General features: G+C 36.9%; 1 protein-coding gene across 1 annotated transcript in view; it reads right to left on the bottom strand.

Annotated features, from left to right (window-relative positions):
• Positions 1 to 2415: 2415 nt before the first annotated feature.
• The window catches only part of LOC112050912 (venom dipeptidyl peptidase 4), a 42562-nt gene continuing 22104 nt past the window's right edge, over positions 2416 to 22873 (bottom strand). The window contains exons 3-18 of the mRNA XM_024089325.2: positions 21080 to 21404; positions 20062 to 20153; positions 17910 to 17987; positions 15067 to 15328; positions 14050 to 14219; positions 12182 to 12273; positions 9978 to 10110; positions 9234 to 9326; positions 8524 to 8654; positions 7565 to 7772; positions 7088 to 7269; positions 6420 to 6614; positions 5736 to 5893; positions 5007 to 5092; positions 4269 to 4394; positions 2416 to 3533 (exon numbers count right to left, since the gene is read on the bottom strand). Of these exons, the coding sequence (XP_023945093.2) occupies positions 3444 to 3533; positions 4269 to 4394; positions 5007 to 5092; positions 5736 to 5893; positions 6420 to 6614; positions 7088 to 7269; positions 7565 to 7772; positions 8524 to 8654; positions 9234 to 9326; positions 9978 to 10110; positions 12182 to 12273; positions 14050 to 14219; positions 15067 to 15328; positions 17910 to 17987; positions 20062 to 20153; positions 21080 to 21404 (2421 nt within the window). The 3' untranslated portion in view covers positions 2416 to 3443. The remainder of the gene's footprint in view (positions 3534 to 4268; positions 4395 to 5006; positions 5093 to 5735; positions 5894 to 6419; positions 6615 to 7087; positions 7270 to 7564; positions 7773 to 8523; positions 8655 to 9233; positions 9327 to 9977; positions 10111 to 12181; positions 12274 to 14049; positions 14220 to 15066; positions 15329 to 17909; positions 17988 to 20061; positions 20154 to 21079; positions 21405 to 22873) is intronic.

Raw genomic sequence — 22873 nt, 5'->3', positions numbered from 1 at the left:
ATCTTTATAGGACGGCGCCATAGATAATAATTTACTTATCGTTTGATAATTGAATGAAAATTTTAATTAAAATGTTTTGGCAGAGAATAAACTTGAGTGAAGTCCCGGACTTGTAACCGTTGTATATAGGGTTAAATACGATAAAACTAGTTAACACTCCATTCCCAGCATACAAACACATCATTCTCCCAGCCTATCCCGAAGTAATCCATGAAAAGGACAAGACAAGAATGAGCTAGTCGCCTATATAGCCAGCACTCGGCCTCCCACTACTCCCCACCTAACTCACGGAAACTATCTCGGCCCGTGATGACAAAAGGCGACCAATCCAATGGCCCACTCGCGCCAACACACGCATGGCACTGAATGCACTACAATATGAATCTGAGGTTCGTCGTAGGTCATCCACGATCGGTAAAAAATCATCTAAATAATATATGAAAGCAAAAGGTCATCACGAAATATCGGAAACCGCCAGAAGTAGAACGATAAAATTAGACAGGGGGTAGTTTATAGTTAGTAGACAATGCTAAGTATTAAAATCTAAGGGTGGATGAAGTCGCGGGTGTCCACCAATGATTAATAATACAGAAGTTATTTTTACCGTTTGTGAAGGATGAAACATTTCAGCACCAAATTGACAGCTGCAACCCTCGTCACGTGGCCTTAATGCTTTGTTTAAAATGCAAATCAACCCAATCAAATATTCCATTTTCCACCAGCTCGTAAATTAAGGTTACGAAATGTCGTTGCAGGTTGGATTTGTCAATAATATTACGCATATAAAGTTTAAAAAACCGGATGACTGAGCTTCGCTCGCTGTTTTGATTATTATTATATTGTAAATGTGTATTTTTTATGATTACATTAAAAGATTTTAAAACGCTATCTTCTAGTTTAACCTACCGCACGTACTTTTTGTTATAGTCACAGAACGTCAAAGAGTAAATTTATATATCAGAACTATCGATCTCCTATTAAAAAGTGGATGCACAATCAGCGACCAAGAAACATCTCCACTCGATAAGTGCCAAACAAAACTTCTTGGCACTCAATTCAAGTAGTCGCATTTGCGAATTCAGCCTTAAACTCAATCTTTAAGGTTGAATTTGCTCTGAATTTGGGATTTTATTGAATATTTGACTATATTTAAAGGCCTTTAGGTATAATTTTCTTTACCATTCATTCTAAGACTGTCAAAGCAAAATTGGCTAGTTTTTAAGTGAAATTTTCTACATAATTGTGCGTCCTTTTATTATAAGAGGTCGATGATCAGAACATATAAAACGCTAAAGCTGATGCTTTAGTTATTATGGGCCTTATAGTCAACGACGTAAGGTACAATATAATGTCGATGCTTATAGCTTTAAAAGTACCTATTAGTAATGTTTCACTAATTCCACGTGCAGGGATTTAACCTAGGACCTCTCACACTTAAGTTTCCCCTTTACTGTCGAGCTGAAAACAATACGTTCATTCACAATAATAAAAAATTTCGACGCATTGAGAACCTCTTCCTTTTTCAATTATTGTAAAATCACTTAATAAGGCGTTGAAGGTTCTGTTGCTTTTTTCATCGACAAGTACAAGTATTCGCTAACACCACACCACATGGATTTTCTACCATTACGTCTTACCATATGTTTTCTGTGGTCTTACAACCATTTGTACTTATAAACCTAATACCTACTAGCTATCTCTTAAGTAGGTTTAAAACCATAAATGAAAAATATCTATCTTTTCTCAGCTAATGGACTAGGGATGCCATCAGTGGAAGGCGTGGAACGCAAACAACTTTATGACTGTGACCTTTAGACCTAGCCCTTACTTCTATTTTTAGACAATAATTACTTAAAGTCAGCCACTGACTATCATGCAAGCTCGGCTTGACATCCGATAAAACTGATCCGAACAACTTTTCTAAAATGACGAAGGTCATAAGTATGGTCTCTTAGCCCTCATTCGCACGAGATCTTTTTAACGGACGTTAAAAAAAGCGTTCGAATATGAAGTTAAATAAAGGTCTATTTCCAACGCCCAAAATTAAAATTGCAAAACTACTTAAAAATAACCGTCGTGTTTTAAAAACGCTATCGTATGAACCTACACTTGGGAATGCATTTCTTGTATTTGAAAGCTTTTTTACACCAACAATGTTCTTAAATGAAAAAATAAAAAACAATTTTAGAAAACACATTTATATTATTTAATTATTATTTGATACTTAAAATTCAAATATTTACATAATTCACGGATATTGTGCTTCATAGGTGATAGTTTCTATATTTTTCCGCTTCCTCATAAAAAATGGTTTAAGATTTAAAATTAAATCAAATTACATCACCATAAAAACACTTAAATTTGGTAAATCAACAAACATTTGAAGCTATTAAAATTACACAAGAGAAAACCCTGTTTTTCATATTTTCATACTGTATCATTATATTATTTGGCAACATTCAAGTAAGACTAAAATAGTATTTAACAATATTATATTTACAATATTCCTATTAATTAACGCTAGGTTTTTCAATGTGAATTTTATTGGTTATCGATTTTTTTGAGCAAACTTTATTACACTATAAAACTTGCACATTTTTTGCAAAGGCTTAGGTGGGTCTATTACTTGACAATTTGTGTATTTTAATTCGAATCCGTAGTCTTCTAATTACTAAAAACACGTACTCGTAATTCATAGTTAAAAGCCAAAATTTGTTTCAATTAGTCAAACTTTATATATCTTAAAGTGAGGTAGGTACACAAATATTTTCAAGTTATTATAACTTATTAAGTACATAATGACGAACTGTTATTAAAACGACTTATTTATGTCAGGCGTCCACAGATCCATATCCGTCTGGATCGTACGTATCGGACGCATCGTTTATAACGAATTTTAGTACAGAATAGAAATTCATAACAGTGTGTTCACTAATCCACTTAGTACGGGTCGCATCGAACAAATTTTTCTACTGTAAAATTAAAAATTCGTTAAATGCGATATGTCCAATACGCATTACGATGTGAATCTGTGGACGCCTGCCAACGTATAATATATTTTTCTCCAAATAGGCGAAATGCCTGTGTTATTAGGGTGTGAAATTCATCCAACAGCCGGAAATCACTTTTACTTTTTACATTTCTTGTGGTTTCACCATTGACATCTTTTAAAAAAACATTACGTACAATTCATTTTCACTGGTAAACTTATCTAACTTTAGAAGGTCTATAATTTTTGTATCTAGTTTCGTTGTTTTCTGGATAAAAATAATCCCTATGGTGTCTTCTATCTTGTCTCATCACATTTAGTCTTCTTACATTAGGTACTCAAATGGCAACATCTATGAGCTATTAATAGTAACAATACTTAATTGGAATGGATTTTAAGAAACATTAATTCTTCCTAAGAAAATACGTCTAATTAAATACTTCCCTCGTAGCCTCTAAAACATGTTTTCTTTTAGGAACTTCTCCAATGCGTGGTAGAGATGCGGCCTCACGCCGCCCAAACCATGATCCTCGTCTGTATAACTCTGAAAAATAAAAAGAGAATTATAGTTCACTTTTGAGCACGAGTCCCCACTCAGAATGAGAGTGGTTAGGTCAACAACAACCAAAATTTAAACTTTACCACATTTTAACATTTAACATTTTTGAGAGAATTCGATAGTTGTTACATATTCGTCTATTTACTGGTCTGTCTAAGATTCAAGACGTAGACAGTGAAAGTAATAGACGTCTTCATAGCCTCCGTTGCATTCTCTCAATAAAAGGAACGAATTCTGTAAAGACACGAGTCAAGGGTCAATCTTTATATACGTCTATATATATGCGAAAGTTATTCATCACAAAATCTCGAAAACCGCATGACGTACATGAAATTTGGCAGGGAAGTAGTCTATCAGTAGGTGTCCATTAAGAACGGAATTTGCGATAGGGCCGAATTAAGGAGGGCGAAAGGGCGGACGAAGTCGCGGGCGTCTGCTAGTATTCAATATTATGATGCGTCGCCGTTTTTGAAAACCGCGTATTAGCCTCAATAAGTCAATAGCTCAACGGTAAAGGAGCCGGGACATATCACCAAGAGTTGGTTGGTTCTCTGTCCACTGTAATATTGTAGTAAACACTCCTATCAAAGCTTTTCCCGACTAAAGCTTTTCGGAAGCATGTGTGAAAAACTGAATTCTACGCGGACGTAGTCGCGGGCGTCCGCTAGTTGGTCATATTTAAAAGACGTAGCAAATATTCTTTACATAGAAATTACTGACCATTTGATGGAAGTAGACGTCCCGCCTCTGTAGCAGTCTGGAGATCAGCATGGCGTGCTGATAATGCACGTTATCATCTTCCGTGCCGTGCACGAGGAAGTAGCGTTTGTTTCTGTATGCCTCCACCTACAATTATCAATATTGTACTCGTATATTGAACAGAAACAGTTGTTACTGTGGATGCTAACTGTGAATGGAGCATAATACTTATAGTTAGGCAAGTCCGTTGATGACACTCCCATGACATGCGGGCGACGGGGGAAAGACTGCGCGGGTGTGAATTCAATCGTGCGTGCGGGGAAGTGAGGTGCATCAGTCGTGGGGTTTTCATTCATCGCTACACATGAATCCATCGGGAGTGTTACGAACGAAGTTGCCAAGCTATAATTCATTTGGCTGCTTGTGTACCCTAATTCCTAAATTCGCATGGCAAGTGTCGAATTCTCAAACACATAGAGTTTAAATTCGACACTCAGTGGGTGAACGATCCTCTGGGAGCGCCCCCACAACGTCTATGAATTTCACTGTAAGATGCCTTGTCCTGCAGTGGGTAACTGCTGAAGGTAACGTTAATAAAATTATTGTTTTCTTACATATTTTTTTATTTTACAATTTATTATTTGTTTTATCTAATAGAAGTAGTTTTCCATTTGGTTCTGTTATTTTTTAAAATGAATCTAAAAAGGTCATATTATTGCAAACGCCATCTAGCGGTAACAGCGCAAACTTCGTACTCACCACGTCGTCGGTCAAGAGCGACGAGTTCGCGTAGCCTTGAGGGTTGTTTTGTGGAGTGTCCATGTATCTCTCCGTGTAGATGGTGTCTGTGAGAACATTAATATTAAATAAAACATGTATGTTTTTTATTATGGCTACGCAGTTTGTGCATTTAGCCAGTCCTCAAGTAATGATTTTTGTAAAATAGTTTGCATAAGCCGAAAATAGCCAAGTATAGACCGTCGTCCGTCGTTGTCCGTCAGTCGCTCCTAGTCAAGTCATGTCATGGTTTAGTTAGGCGAAGGCAACCTTTAATAGAGTCCACCGAGAAAATCGAACTAATCACTTAATACACTCTTCAACTTCACACTCTACTATTTCACAACCTCTTACCTTACCTGTGTGAAGAAAACCTGGAAGCTCGTGTCCCTTCTCAGAATGAAAGGCGTTACCTAACCTAACCTAGCCACTCTCGTTAGGCCAATAGTCCACCACGCTGGCCCAATGCGGATTGGCAGACTTCACACACGCAGAAAAATAAGAAAATTCTCTGCTATGAAGGTTTTCTCACGATATTTTTCCTTCACCGTTTGAGACAGGTGACATTTCATTTCTTGAAATGCACACAACTGACAGTTGGAGGTGCATGTCCCAGTAACTTGAACCCCCACCCTCTGGTATTGGAGACAAGGTTCATATCCACTGGGCTATCACGGCTCTTATTACAAACATAATATTGAAACACATTACCATAGAACTTCCAGTCGACCACCGGAGCAACGGCGATGGCACATCTGAACACGTCACCACCGCGAGCTAATGCCAAAGACGCGGCGTACCCTCCGTAAGACCAGCCCCAGATACAAGTGCGGTTACTGTCCACCCAATCCAGGTTTTTCTGGAGAAAGCTGCAGAAAAACCCAAAAATATATACTTTAATCCCTGAATCTTGTTACCTCGTCAAAGTCAATAATTTGATAATATATTAAAACAGTCCAGCGACATTAACGTTAAGTGACGTTTTTTGGCATATACATGGGCATCTCTAACTAAACAGAAAAGACTGTGTTAAGAGTGGGTATGACAAAAGTCCAGTGAGCGTGGATCCAAACACGACTTCTTGCTGATGACTCCTTCCCCTTTATCGTTGAGCTATATGACTGTTACAGAATATCCAAATATTCATTCGTGCTCATTTCAAACTAAGATCTTCAAATGTAAATGTTATGAGCCCTTTTAACTATTTTAGCTTTACGAGTCGTTGATGTCGATAGTTTCGGTTTTTCTGCGGATTTTCAAAATGATATGATGAAGAAGAGATGCGTTGATTGTCGCTTGGTCTTTATATGAGGCACATAGTTAGTTTTATAGGATATCACTGGCAACAGGTGTGTTCACTTTTGTCGTGAAAAAGTTAATACAATTCCCAAATACCTGGTAACAGTAATCTGGTCCTCGATTTCAACGGTACCAAGTTTTCTGTTCACCGCAAACATATTGTCTACGCCTTGCAGACCGGAGCCTCGTCCATCGATACGGGCTACTGCAATGCCGTAGCGGTTGACTAGAGACGTTCCCCAGTCCAGGGTCCATTGTTTAGTGACTAGAGCAGTGTCTGGACCTCCATAACTAAAAAAATATAGGTCATTTAATCCATCACTGCTTCACAGTCGTTAAATTCTTTTCGTCCAGCTTCTTGGAAACTGACCTAACATACCACCTAATAAATATACTTAAATGAAAATTTGTTGTTAACTATCATGTGTTTATGTTTCTTTAGATACCCGTTATTATAGTTGTTATTTTTACTAAGTCGTCATTACCAGCCTATTCGAAAGGCTTATTACAGGCCAAACTTATTTTTGTTTCGAGGATCCATACTTTACTAGATATTGCAAGTTATACCTTCCTTTTAACTTGTACGGCATATTCCTAGCGTTCCCTGTGTAGTGTTGCCCTATATATAGGTGATAGTTTTCTACCTATCACAAGGTGGCCCATGTGATTATACATCCAATTAACTTTACTGTCGGCGATTAATTTAAAATAACATCGCTTATAGAATCTCGGGTAAATAAACCAAATGGTATTCAAAAACTTACACATAAACCAACAGTGGTATATTAGTGCGAGACTGATAGTCTCTTGGTACTTGAATCAACACGTCAGGTTCTATCTGTCCAATGCCGTAAATTGTTCGACGAATTGTCAATGGCACTGTATGTACTGCCAACAAGGCTGCCACCCTCGAGTTGTCCTCCCATACTGATATTAATTTACCATTCTGAAACAACAATACATCTTAGAGCGATAATCTGTAATGACAAGCTCTTAAGCTCATAGTATATAGAGAGTTTACTAAAGCCACCCTGTACCTACACTACTAACGCCATCTAGTGGCACAATCCAGTGACTACGCAGTTAATATAGTGCACGCCCTTAAAAGTCTATTTAGAGAATACCAATCTCAAAAGGCAAAGAGATGCAAGTTGGATGATATATGACCTTTTTTTTTAATAATGAGCTTTACGGCTCTGGGTTCTAGCCCTTTTGAGCCCATCTATGTCCTTTGCACTCACCTTATCATAGATTAAGACCTGTGGTAACTCAGGTCCGCCGCAGTTGACGATGACATTGGAACCGGTGCTTATTGTTGCATCATTGTACAGACACTGTTTACCGTCGGGACGAACGATAGTGCATGTAAAGCATGCAACTTCCTTCGTGGGGCTCACACTGTAAATGTGTTGCTCTGCCCTGTCTGTCACACCAGTTGCTTTGTACCAACTAAAAAATTAAATATAGTTATATTTGAACAAAGTAATAGAAATTTTGGATTGTTTGAATTCCTTTATGCAGCTCTCAGAGTAAACTGGCAAAATCGTCATTTAACGCAAAAGCCTCAATATGCCAGGTAACAGAGAGTATAGGAGGATGATTTATACACTCGCTAAATTTTTTTTTTAAACATACAATCTTAAAGTAACAGGAATTGTTTCAATGAAAGTTCATTTTCTCGAAAGAAACATCAATGGTATGTAAGAGAAAAACTGTATTATATGTCAAAGAGATTTATGAATATTTTAAACTAGCAGACGTCCGGGACTTCGTCCACGTGAATGTGTTCCCATCGAATTTTGAAAAAGAAACTCATACAAAGTTTAACACAACATTTTTTTCAGCTATAAACCTATTAAAAGTCCGTGATTGCCCAGTGGATATGACCTCTGCCTCCGATCCCTCCAAATCCGGTCCGGGGCATGCATCTCCAACTTTTCAGTTGTGTCCAGCGGTGAAGGAAAAACATCGGCAGCATACCAGGAAATTTTCTTAATTCTCTGCGTGTGTGAAGTCTGCCAATCCGCATTGGGCCAGTGTGTTGGACTATTGGCCTAACCCCTCTCATTCTGAGAGGAGACTCTGCAGTGAGCCGAATATGGGTTGATAACCTAGTATTAGTATAGCTTATTCGGTAGCTAACTGAAGTATAATAAAATTGATTATCGCTTACTTACACCACATATTATTAGGTACTTACACAATGTTATCGTCAGTCCACAGTAAAATTTCGAGAACAGTGTGTGCCGTGTTGATGAGATTCTCAGAAGTCCACAGGACGGTGCCCTCATTCACTCGCACGATTTGCTTGTAGCGAACACCGTTGACTGCCTGGAAATTTAATACGTTTTCATCATTATTGACCTATTGTATAGACAGACTTTTCTTCTTAAATGAGGGAGAATTACAAGTAGTAACAAAGAGACTTGGTCGCTAACTAACTATGGCCCTCATAAGAAGGCTCAGAGTCACACAGCGGGCGATGGAACGAGCTATGTTAGGAGTATCTCTGCGTGATCGAATCAGAAATGAGGAGATCCGCAGAAGAACCAAAGTCACCGACATAGCTCAACGAGTTGCGAAGCTGAAGTGGCAGGAGGATCGTGTGTGGTGGCGCGTTTTTCGAAAGACCTATGTCCAACTGTGGACGGATACAGACTGATGATGAAGGTCTAAAACTTCAGTGTAAATGCAGCCCTCAAAAACCACTTATTCGTTTTAGCATCACAATTTATTAGTGACTCATATTAGAATGTTTATTAGAATCTAATATACTATGTCCAGCGTGGAAATGCAGCCAGTATTCTTGCTACCATTCCACGTGGCCATGATTTGTATTGTTATTAGGATAAGTTAGCTAAAGCTCCTTATTGTGTTCTTCCTCAATAAAAAAAATATATTAATACTTACTGCTGGCAAAATGGTGATAAATGCATTTCCTTGACTATTGAACAGCAAAGGTATGTTGTCTATCCAACCGTCGTTTTCGGTATATCTGTAGATCTGAAATTATTAAAAAAAAATCCTCATCATCGTCATTAACAAACTCATACTCGGCTGTTCAGCACTGTTGAGCACAAGTCTCCTCTCAGAATGAGAGGGGTTAGGCTAATAGTCCACCACGTTAGCCCAATACGGATTGGCAGACTTCACACACGTAGGTAATTAAAGATATTCTTCTAGTTATCACCTAGTGAGTTCTTCTTTTTTCTAATATATATTTAGTTGAAATTCTCAGTCCGAAGTTTGTATGTTGGTTATGTTACACCGCCGTGCCTCGGAGAGCACATTAATGATAGGCGTCCACATATCCGCATCGTAAGAATCAAATGCATCGCATCAAACGAATCGTATTTCGAAGAATAATTGTATAACTTTTCCACTGATCCGCATCGTACGGATCGCAGGAATCTACCGTAAAATTAAAAATCCGTTTGATGTGATGCTTCCAAAGCTTACGCCTATCTTAAGCCGTCGCTCAATTATATCATTAAAATCGTTTAGTGCTCGTTAATAAATTTCGCATTCTCTAATCCCAGCAACCTGCATTGAAGCAACGTGGTGGGTCTAAGCTCTACATCCCCTCTTCTATAAGGAAGGAGTCCTGGCCCTGTAGTGGGTCAATAAAATATGTTATTAAGGATAATAACTTACCGCGTTACAAGCGGCAGGTACTGTTTCAGTTGCCTCTGAACATAAGTCGATTCTGAATGACGTTTGAACTCGATTTGTCCACATAACAGCGATTCTGTCGTTTCCCACAAATGTTACAGTCTTCAAAATTGGCCTGAAAATTATATAAAATATATGTAGATAAATGAAGAAAAATCTCAACGAGGAATTGTACATGTTTTTTTTTTATTTTTCTTATTCTTGACAAGTTAGCCCTTGACTACAATCTCATGTGACAGTAGGTGACGATGCAATCTAAAATGGAAACGGGCTAACTTGTTAGGAGAAGGATGAAATTACACACCTCTTTCTGTTATTATAGTCTTACATTCATCATCTCCTTACCCTTATCCCACTTAAGTGGGGTCGGAAAAAAATGACAATCTTTTCCATTCGTCTCTAAGTACTCGTCAACTCATCATCCACTCCTTTTACACACATGTCCTCTTTCACACAATCCAACCATCTCTTCTTTGGCCTTCCTCTCCTCTTATGTCCTTCCAAATGCACATTCAACATTTTTCTAGTAATATGACTTTACTCCCTACGCATTACATGCTTAAATTCTACTCCTCAATTTTTCTGTCTCTGGCGCCACCTTCAGACTTCCTCTTATATACTCATTCCTTATTTTATCTATTCTTGTCACACCACACATCCATCTCAACATATTATAGTCTTACATTATTAAATGGCAATTGACAGCGAGACTTATTTGATATTGATGGTTATAGTTTAGTACTAATCATATTATAAAGAGGTTAAACTTGAATTAAGAGCTTGTGACTTTGCAGGGGTAATCTCAGGAATCAGGATTTACTAACAGATTTTTAAAATTATTTCAATGCAAATTTGCAAATTAAGCTACGTTATTTGTGAGTGTCATATTAGTCAGGGAGGTCTACAAGTATATGATTATATAATTTTCTTGTGATGAGAAAGAATAAAATATGCGTCCACGTGCAAGAATCATGTCCACGTGGAAGAATACTGGTTGCACCAACCTTTGCGCAAAAAGTATGCCAGCCCTTTTGTCATCAATCGAGGCAACTATCCTAGTTTTATTAATAGTGTATTAGAATTGTCGAGCTACATTACTTAACAGCGGTTTTGCTCGCGTAGTTGTTCCCGTGGGAATGCGGCAATAAAAAACATGAAAGAGTACAAACGCTTTCGGGGGTATACTCGTTATATAACCATAGTTTACCTAATCGATATTATATCGTACAGTATTCTTCACATTCGTCGGCATGATACTTTTATCTAAACTAAAAGATATAATCATACATACCGACATATACAGTAGGTAGAAAACATTACGAGACGCCCTCTGTTATCTATTTACATTATTTTCATATCCAACTATAAACCAACTCATGATATCTACTACGTGGTTTAGTGACCATCATAAATGCTCAAGGTAAGATCTCAATCGCATATCAACATGCTAGTAAGTACTAATTGTATATTTTATGTACGTAACATGTATGGAGGTTAAAATTAAATTTTTAATTTAAATAATCATGGATTAAGATTTAAACCACAATTTTTATTCAAAATATAGTGGACCTAATCAGCACTGTTTAGGGTTCAGTTTACTTTGAAGAAAATTAAGCAAGATAAGAGCGAATAGGCATCTTCTAGATATTCTTTAACCTAGATCCCATCATTGCATTCCACGAGGCAGGACCTCAGTCACGGATATCCATATTTGTACTATTATATAAAGTTGAAGAGTTTGTTTGTTTGATTGATTGATTGAACGCGCTAATCTCAGGAACTACTGGTCCGATTTGAAAAATTCTTTAAGTGTTATATAACCCATTTATCGATGAAGGCTATAAGCTATATATTATCCCCGTTTTCCTACGGGAACGGGAACCACGAGGGTAAAACCGCGCGGCGACAGCTAGTATAAGATACTTAAGAGCTAGTTTAGGTAAGCGCTTTATTTATGTTCTGTGATTGTAGTCAACGACAGCCTTGAAAAGTCGCAAAATTCCTTCTCAGCGGACGTCTTCTAACTATAAACTACGAGTACCTGCCTTCATCTTTGTAGGTAAGTCAAGCGGTTTTCCCCCACTGATCCCACAGCAATCTAACACAGCTTATTATCACAACGATGAAGTTATGAGTGACCTATATACAATTTGGAAAATTTGGAAGATTTGGAAACTTTTACTTACTCTTCAAGATCAGTTGGCGCTTCGAAAACTGTATCACTATTTGCTGCAAAGTCCCGTAGGGTGACCCTCACTGATGGGTTTGTAGTACCAGACTGAAAACAAAACATTTAACATATTTGAGGAGTTTTGAAAAATTACCAAATCTGCAAAGGTAAATAGGCTTGCGCTTTAAGGTACAAATACATCATCATCATTATCAACCCATATTCGGCTCACTGCTGAGCTTGAGCCCTCTCAGAATGAGACGGGTTAGGCCAATAGTCAACCACGGTGGCCCAGTGTTAATTGGAAGGCTTCACACACGCAGAGAATTAAGAAAATTCTCTACTATGCAGGTTTTCTCAAGATGTTTTTTCCTTCACCGATTGAGACACGTGATATTTAATTTCTTGAAATGCACATTACTGAAAAGGTACAAACACGCCTGATCAAGAACAATGATAAGGTAGAAGATGGAACAGGCGTGCCTAGAATTCCTATTCAGCCTTGCCTTGAAGGTGTCCAAATAACACAGACGCCGTAAGGACATTTCACAATTTAGCTGTTCGGAGTTCAGATTCAGAAGCGTTAAAGCGACTTCGTCCAAAAGCATTTAGGATGTTTACAATTTCCAAAGTGAAAAGTAGCGTTTGTATAATAGATTATTATCTATCTATCGTTCTGCCAAATTTCATTAAAATCCGTCCAAAACTTTTTTCGTTAAAGAGTAACATACATCATCGCATACTTTCACATTTATAATATTAGCTTGGACATATGTTTTCTATGATATTAGTAGGAAGGTTGTACCTAAATCCTAAAGGTCTCAGATAATACAGAAGGTCAGTCATAAAAGTACTCACAATAAACAAAAATACGCTCTACGGCACTTGATTGAATCTCTTGAAGCATAAAATTTGGGTACGCGTGTTTTCTTACAAATACAATACAAGATATAAACAAACTGTCTATACTACTAACGATGGCTATACTGCCCCTGTAGCCAAGAGATACGTCGATTCTCTATCTATGATCGCAAACGCTTCGAAAACTAGAAAAATGTATGGGAATGACATTTGCTACCGACAAATCACGTGATCAAGATCTATCCTTCTTATACATTTTTCTAGTTTTCGAAGCGTTTGCGATCGTAGATAAAGAATCGACGTGTCACTTGGCTACAGGGGCTGTACTTATAGATTGAAAGCCTGTGATAGTGAGACCTTTGCGTCGTTATAAAAAGTTCTTCATTGCTTCTATTCTACCATAGATAAATACGGTAGATAACTATGAAGTTGGTTTGGCTTATCCTAAGCCGATACCGGAAGGCAGTAGGTATCAAGTATCCATACCCTAATCCATCTAACTATAGCTCGGCAACTTAGTTCGTAACACTCCCGATGCGAGAGCGGTCCGGAGGGCGTGTAGCGATGAATGAAAAACCCACGACTGACGCACCTCACTTCACGCACGATCTCACACCCACGCAGCCTTTCCCCTCGTCGCCCGCATATCATGAGAGTGTCATCAACTAACTTGCCAGACTATACAAAGCGTATTTTTTAATATTTTCCCGGGCTTTATTTTGCGTCCGTTCCTTCGAAAACACTATTAAAGATCTTAAGGAGTAAAAGTTCTGTCAAACATCAAGTAACGAGATGCATTGAAGTTTACTCCTTAAGAATCGATTTTTCATATAGTAAATAGCCCCCGGTATGAAAAAAATATGGGCAACAAAATTCGATGAATGAATGACAGCGTTACGTTTTTTGTGCGCAACCTATTCTGCGCACCTTTCACCGTGCGCTGCTGCCAATAGCGTGTCGATCTGAAAGAGAACTCCATTCGTGTGTCGGAGCTGACACACTTTTTTTTATATCTTTACCTACCTTGGGATAGCGAATGTCTCGATGAGTGGTGTATTGAGCGTCGACAGATCCAGGAGTACCGAAGTGTGGTATGTTCATCACACGGACTTCGGTGTCATTGAACGTTGCGTACGCCATCTTCGCGCCGTTCTTTGCGAACCAGATCGCGTTGTTGGAACCGTACACCTCCTCTGAAATTGTTCAATTAATTAATTAACACGCGTAAATTAGCTTCACTTGTAACTATGTATGTAAGAAAATCAAATCAAAGAAAAATAAAATGGAATCTTAATTTGACCCACTTCGATTAGGATGAAATTTTGCACACGCTCTGAGTTCTGATGACGATACAAGACTAGCTGAGAAACGTCATTACCAATCCAATATTGGTGGCCTCTCCAAGGCCTCTCCAAAAAGGCGGACTGGCTGTTTGAAATCCACCCCCATGATATGGATATCAAATGAAAGGGTTTGCAGTCAGGAATTCGAAAAAAATAGTCACGTGACTTAAATCTAATATTTGTAGTTGCGTGCTAAAAGCGTGTTTTTTAGTTTTTTGAACAATTTTCAAGTTGATAATAACTACTAACTTTCAACCAATTTTCAAGTTAATAATAACTAACTAGCCCTAATACATATAATATTAAAGAATGTATTTCTTCCAACTTAAGACTCACTTAATACCAGGTTAAATCGCAGTCAAGAGGTAAGTTTTCTTTAACTAACTATGTAAACAGAAGCATCAATATAACGACTATAGCTTGGCAAGTTCGTTGACGACACTCCCATGATATGCGGGCGACGGGAGGGGAAGGACTGCGCGGGTATTCTCATCATCATCATCATCATCATATCAGCCGATGGACATCCACTGCAGGCCTTTTGTAGGGACCTCCAAACATCACGATACTGAGCCACCTGCATTCAGCGAATCCCTGTTATGAACGAATTTACCACGCTATACAGCGATTCCTGAAATTAGAATTGTCCCTCTTTTCTTTCAGTTAGCAAAATTTAGTACAAAAAAAGCGTGCATACCCTCGTACACCCAATCAGGAACTCCATGATAGATGACATTCTCCAGACCAGATGTCGTCAACTGTTGCGGTGGGGACGTCAAATTTTGTTGGTAGTACACGTCGTTGGCGTATACGAAGGATAGGGAGGTCCCTATAGACCCCCACACGAAGTTCTGTAAGGTTGCGTTTTCTGCTGCCACATCTGGGGGGCCGATGTTGATGACTTCACTAGTGACGACGTTAACAGCAGCGTAACGTGCGTTGAAACTGTGTCTGTAAACCTGTAAGAAATTAATGCATTTGTTAAAAAAAAAAAACAAAAAAAAAATACAAATCGCCTTTATTGAGAGCAAAAAATGTGTTTGCGCAATATTTCTAATTTTGCGTTCTGTAAGAAGCCTCTGCAATATCAGAAAACATAAAAGATGAATGAAATCGGTTAAGTCTTTCTTTAGTTATGGCGTGCTCAAAGTATAGGGTATACTTCCTTAAAAACGTTGTCATAATATCGTTCCACAGCGGGACTAAGCGACCATTTTAGCCTCTAGGGGCTAAGTTTTTTTTTTTTTATTTTGGCTAACTATACTAAAAACGAAAAACGTTAAATCCATTATAACTTGGTTTTTTTAATCGCGCTCGCCTTACGGCTCGTAAAAATGCCTCGTATACAAAGTCCTTTTAGTCCCTTGTACAACAATATACTATTGGTTTGCATGGGATAACAAAAGTGTTGCTTTTACTATTGTTCTCTCAACTTTATATACTTTCTCGCATAATATTCTTCCTTGTACCCCCTCGTATCTTAACGAAAATATAAACTGTTAACCGTTTTAGGACTCAAAAGTGATTACAAATATAAGAAAACTAATGTCGAGCAAAGGTTATGATTCACAACCCTTGTCAGGACACTTAATTAACAAATCAAACTGTAACCAAAATAAGACCCTAGTATGGCAGAGAATGACCTTTGTACGACATTAGTTTTCTTATTTTTGTAATCACCTTTGAATCCTATAATAACTGGATTAGAGCCAATCTTGATTTTATTTTCATTTCAGTGACAAATTGACTCATGAAACCATGAAACACTCCAGAATATAGCAACACTGATGTAGAGCACTTATCTTTTGTTAATATTTCGTAAACACTTGCAAAAATAATAAGGTCAATAAGTACATATTATATTGTTAATTAAGTAAGTCAATATACCTGGTAAATTAACAATATGTGTACTGACATCTCTGAAATATTATTTACAATGACACGAAACACTTGTGTCAACGAAGAAAATTTAAAACAATGTACTATAATATTTCTCGATAATAATACGAGAGAATAATTGTATATTTAACAATGTAAGTGCAAATATAAGATCGTTTAGTAAGAGGTAAAATTTAAAATTTTAACTTTGCATTTTATTAAAGGCCGGTAGGAGATGTCTTTTCCTTCAGTCCATCTTTCCGTCATGCCTATGTCCTGCAGAGGACATCCATTGGCTGATCACAGATTAAGAATAACAGGCAGATAGAGCGGAACACGACGATGTCGTAGCCGTTCCAAATACAAAATTCAAAACTAATACATTCTCGAGTCAGTACGACACGAAGTGTCCCATCAGTAACTTTCAATATTATTCAAGAAAATTGGCGTCTTTTGTTTGTTAATATTTTAAAAACTGTTCACAAAAACTAAAAAAATAAGATAGAGTATTTTTTGTATTGGTAATTATTGATTATTATATTGATTTACGTAATTGTTGTTAGTGTTTTTGAAATACAAATTATGAAAAAAGTTTGGATATGCGGATGTCAAGGAGACGCGTGACGTTTGTTTTTTTGTGGGTTTCACCGGCATCACCACGCTGTAAAGACTCACTCTGTATGATCTTTATTCTGTGTGGCTGATGTGTTGATTGATGTTGATGGAACGGTTTAGGGTATTGCTAAGAACATTTCGACACAATTCTAATACTAATTGGAGAGTTCTACTTTGACTCCAGGGACCAGTAAAAAGTCTATATACTTGAATTTATAATAACAGTGACCCGTTTACATTACGGTAAATTAAGTGCGCTAATAGAGTTAACCCTAAAATTTAGATCAACTAAACTAACCTAAAGTCAGTGACACTAATTAAGCGAGGAGCTGTTTCTGCCGAATCTAATTAATGCATTAAGCGTCAAATGATGAGACTTCACCAATCGAGTTAATCGCTCCCAAAGAGATTTAGTAAGTTTCCAAGGAGACAATTTACCTACAACTTTAAGTTAGGACCAATTTCAAGGATTGGCGAATGGGAGTATATTTATTTATAAAGTAGTAAAGTAAATTATAATAAAAGTGGTCGAATTCTATACATTTATTTGCAATTTGAGATTTTACTTATACAATTTGTAACACCAAACGTTACCGTGACATAACAGACGCCAGCGCCATCTAGAATCTATACTTATAATACGAATTCTGTACATTTTGTACATTCTTTATATCGATACTGAAGCAAAAATATATTTTTTGACTGTATGTCCGTGTTTTTTTGTTATTCGGGCATCACGCTGAAACTAATTAATTGTGTGTATGGAAAATCCTTCATTTTTACAGTTACAGTTTTAATTTTTTTTTCATAAATCATGATAAAATACGAAATATAATGTGATTCAATTTTTTTTTAATTAAACCTCTTAAATAATAGGGCTTGAAAGTTTACATTGATTTCCACACGGACGAAGTCACGGTCGTCCGCTAGTTTGTTTATAAAGTAACTCTACATCTTAAAATTAGGGAGAAACTTGCTAAAGAATCCGCTGATATAGATGATTGAATATCATTTTCTTTATGAAGAGAAAAGTAATCAAAATCTTACCGAAACTTCGTCGAATGAAAGCACCACGAAGTTGCGATCGGGTGAAATTGATGACACACGGAAGGACTGCTGCAATATCTAAAATCATAAGCAAACATCATCATTTTCTAATTTTTATGATGAAAGTATTGTCTGTGGTCTACATAACAATGACGTCTATTATTGTTATTGGTAGATTTCTGATTTTTATGGCAATTACGTCACAAGTTTAAGATTACATAACAATGAAGTATGACGTCATAGTTTTGGTTTGAAGCGATTTAGCGTTCCAGTACGATATCGTGTAGAAACCGAAAAGGGTGGATTTTTATACTTCCCCTAACAAGTTAGTCCGCTTCCGTCTTAGATTGCATCATCACTTACCATCAGGTGAGATTGTAATCAAGGGTTAACTTGTAAATAATAAAAAATAAACCTAGTAATATCTACCTAAGACTATAATACATTGTACTCTAAGCATCGTTCAATGGAGATGATATAAATCTTTGGAGCATCATAACTAACCTTGAGTTTACTAACTTCAACAATTTAAGTTAAAATTAAACTAGAACTTGCAAACTGTCTAAGTCGAGTTCAAGGCGGAGTATAAACTATGTTAAGCTATGGTTATAATCTAGTTGTAAGTTATAATCTACGCTATCTACAAAATTACACTTCAAATCTAATATACAGGGTGTTCGGGAGCACTCGGGAGTATTTCCGATAACTTTAGGGTTATATTCTTTAACAATAAGTGTTACTTACCTATGACTTACCCATGGATAGTTGGAATAAAAAGTTTTTATTTTTGACGTGACAACGTCATCTTTTTTCGATGTCTGCACACTCGAAAAAAGATGACGTCATGCGTCGTTCCCTGTTCTAGGGTTGCCAACTTTTTTTTACAAGAAATAAAGTATATTCTGATCTATGAAGATTATTAAACAGTATTTTAGAAAAACATTTTCTTTTGAAAAATGCAACGATTCCATCAGTATTTTCTTATGACGTTGTCTCGTTCAACAATCGTCAGTAAACCGACTTACCAGACAACCGATTTTTCAACTAAAAATATATTAGTTATGAAGTTCGGCCACTATAAGTAGACTCAACAACACTTTGAAGTTATGGGAAATACTACCGAGCATTCTGTATATAAATTACGTGTAATTTTGTTTGTCCTCGATGGACTTCTAAACCACTTTCCCCGCAATCCAGTAAGCAGAGGTTGCCTTATAGCACAATAAGGCCACCTTTGCGTGCTAATATTCAGTTCGTGCTCATCATCATTGTACTCATCGTGTACGTTCTCATCTAGTTTAAAGTCATGTGCACGCTATTGATTTATGACATAATTTACAGAATTTGCCTGTTTGTAATTGAATCTAATCAAACTGGATATCGACCCCGACTTCGCATTGTTTGTGGAACTTAAACGAACACAAGTATACGCCAGCTATTGAGCCCCGAATTCTCACGAAGATTCGTGTACGTACGTGATTTCGTTACTGTGGATGTTAGGACTAATCTAAATTAGACCATAAACCCAATCGACCCAGAGCTGAGCTCTGAGTTACACAAAAAACGTTCTAGAGATAATTCGTACTTCTACTAGGTAAATCTTCGACTTCGTTTTAGGACTTCGGCTCTAGTAGTGATCAAAGAGATCGTCAAAAGCCACGAGCGACCGCCCAGGGGCGCCAGGAACATAAAAAGGGGCGCCGCAGCCGCACCTACGGATCCGAGACTTGATTGAGACTTGAAGGCTTAGTCTTAATAAGTTACTCAGTGGGCGGTTTAGCGAGCCATGGCTGGAGTTTCAGAGCATGACAAGGATATTCGCAGAAGAACCAAAGTCACCGACAGCTCAGCGTTGAAGTGGCAATGGTGGCATAGTTCGAAGAGCCGACGAACGTTGGGGTCCCAAGGTGCTGGAATGACGACCCCCCACTAAATGGGTGATAACAAGGGAGGTGCGGGATTTGTAAAAAAAAATATTTTACGCTGATGATGTCGCGCGGGTCTGCTAGTAATATCGCTGGAAGTACTAAATCCGGCACTGTCAAAAGCGATTGACTACGAGTATACCACAGAATATATATGTACAAATAACTATACCAAGCAATAAACTTAATATTACCACAGAATACAATATGGACAAGTAAATACTTACTTGAGACTCGTTGCTGAGAAGAATCTTTGGGCCACTGTCAACGTCGTATATCATTAGGTTGTTGTTGCTGTCCTTAAATAATATTTCATTTCCTGCAATTATAAAGTCACATAGCGCAATGTGTTGCGAAAATTGAACAGTAACAAAACTATATTTATATACATAAAAGATCTCTTATTTACGTAGATACCTAATATGTACCTATTTGGTAGAATATTTTGTACCGTGAAAGCAGCTTTGGATATTTGGACATGACGAGGGAGGGAGCCTATAAAAGCTTAACTTCAAATTCTTGAAGTAATATAAAATTATACCCACGTCATATCCCAAATTCAACTACTTTGCTTCATTTGCATTTCCAAATGTATATAATTAATAACAGCTATCTTTGACGTTTGTTAGTTGACATATACGAAATTTACCAACTAGACTATTGTTACTAATTCTTGACTCACGTGATTTCGTATTCACTATTTATTGAATGGTAACGGATCAACATTGAGATCGTATGTAAAAAATGCCATCCGATGCGTACTGACAACCGTTCGTGGATATTACAGAGTAGTTAAATGACATTTTCCAGTTGACATTAGGATTTCTGTTAACAATAGGCTTTACGGAATACGACAAATGCGGTAGTCATTCATTTGATGTTAATTCTATTAGTATATTTAATTAATTCTATTAGTTAATAAATAAATAGTTAATAAATATATATTATTATAATGATGTTCATTATTAGATGACATTCCCCAGTTGATTTGATGTTAAAGTTAGTGATATGACCGGCAAGACTACTTCCAAAAAGACTATTTGTCTTTTTCATTTAGATGTTCCGTAAAAGACAAGTAACAATTTATCAATGACGTTTAATTAATGATTTATTGATAAAGTCTGCCGTCTTATTTATTTGTCTGCCGTGAAAATTTCAGATATTTCTTTACCTATAAGTAATTAACCTAGATACACCTATAAACCTGTATTATAAAATACAAATAAAGAAGATAAGTTCACTCACCTGAAATCCAAGTTCCGTTAAAAGTTGATGCAGAGTATTCACCGTTAATAACATCTTCCAGTTCAATTTCTGGGGGCGGAGGTAAAGTTGTCGGCGCTTCTGTTGTCGTTGTTGTTGGAGTCGTTGTCGATGTTGTTGTCGTAGGTATTGTTGGGGTTGTTGTGGGGAAAGTTGGTCCTTCTGTTGTAACTATCGGTGGAGCCGCATCTCCCTCATTACCCGTGAGAACTACGACTAACGTAATGACTACACCGATCGCAACCAACATGGCTACAAACCCAACTGCATATACGGCTTTCTTCGACTTCTTTGTGGCAACCAGGACCTGATAGAGCAATACACCTTGATTTACTGAAGTTGCTAAGAGAACACCTACTGATATACAATCTAATGATTAGGTAATATTGTAACTGTCTACATGTCTGTTTATTTATATCAACGACATACATTGTACCTACTTATATACAAGTTTTATTTATTGTAATATTGACCTACTGTTTATTACTTATTAAAAAAATAATACAGAACATATTAGATGACTTGCATATTGCCTTTAGATGGATTCACCGTGCGGGTGCTGGGTCCATTGCGAGGCAGAGAGAAAACTCCAAACAAAATCCAGGACTTGTGACCAATTGATGTAGGGTTAAGGAATATATATTGTATAAAAATGTAGTAATGTTGTTTGTACTACGAGAAAATATTTTCACTCCATAAAAACAAACACAACACAAGAGAAGTCACTGGCTACAGTTGTTTGAGTAAGTTAAGACGCTGTTGAGATAACACCAATCTGAAGATACGATTTATTTGATAAAAGATCTGATCAGAGATGGTATAACTTTAAATTTTTATCATTTCATGAACTGTATTTAATTCACTTCAAATCTTACCACAGAAAAACAGCTTAGAACATGGAACTGGATATCATTACTACTCTAAATTGTTTATTACTCCACGTAACTTTTAAACTTCTATTCATTAAAAAATATCCAAAAAAATACGCAAATATTATTATTTATTTGTATTTATTATTATTTGGCTCCTTGTTTCTGATAATTTCTTATACACTTGCGTACCTTACGTATGGTTAAATATTTCATACTGTACAATTAGTCTCTTTAACTTTTATATTGTTTTCTTTGATTCAATGTTATCAGCGAGGTTATCCACTTGACTTATAAACATAACAAGTGTATAGTAAATACTACTAATTAATCGGACATCTAGAATCAAAATGTACACATTAAGTATGGTAGGTATCTAATTAAGAACACATAAACACGTGTGCGATTTTCTCATCATCTTGTATTCAACACGTGCGTCACATAAGAAAAATTTTAACCAGCAAACTAATTCACTACGACGACGATATCAACCCATATTCGGTTCACTGCTGAGCTCGAGTCTCCTCTCACAATGAGAGGGTAAGGCCGATAGTCCACCACGCTGGCCCGATGCGGATTGGCAACTTGCTGATTCACACGCAGAGAATTAAGAAAATTCTCTGGAGTGCAGGTTTCCTCACGATGTTTTTCCTTCGCCGTTTGAGACACGTGATATTTAATTTCTTAATTACTAATTAATAAACTAATTCACTAACTTTGACGCAAGTAAGTTTAAACATACAAAATTGAAATGCTATGTAACAAATGTCGTAAAGTTCTCACTGACAATCCTTCGTGGATAACATACTGTGGGTAGATGACATTTCTCAGTTGATTTGATGTTTAAAATTTAATAGGTTGTTAATAAATACCAAATTATTGACAACCTATTAAATTAAAAAAACTG

This window comes from Bicyclus anynana, chromosome 6 (assembly GCF_947172395.1).
Source record: "Bicyclus anynana chromosome 6, ilBicAnyn1.1, whole genome shotgun sequence".
Classification (NCBI taxonomy): Eukaryota; Metazoa; Arthropoda; class Insecta; order Lepidoptera; family Nymphalidae; genus Bicyclus; species Bicyclus anynana.
Note: the sequence above shows the minus strand (reverse complement) of the source record. Positions and strands in the feature narration are given on the sequence as shown.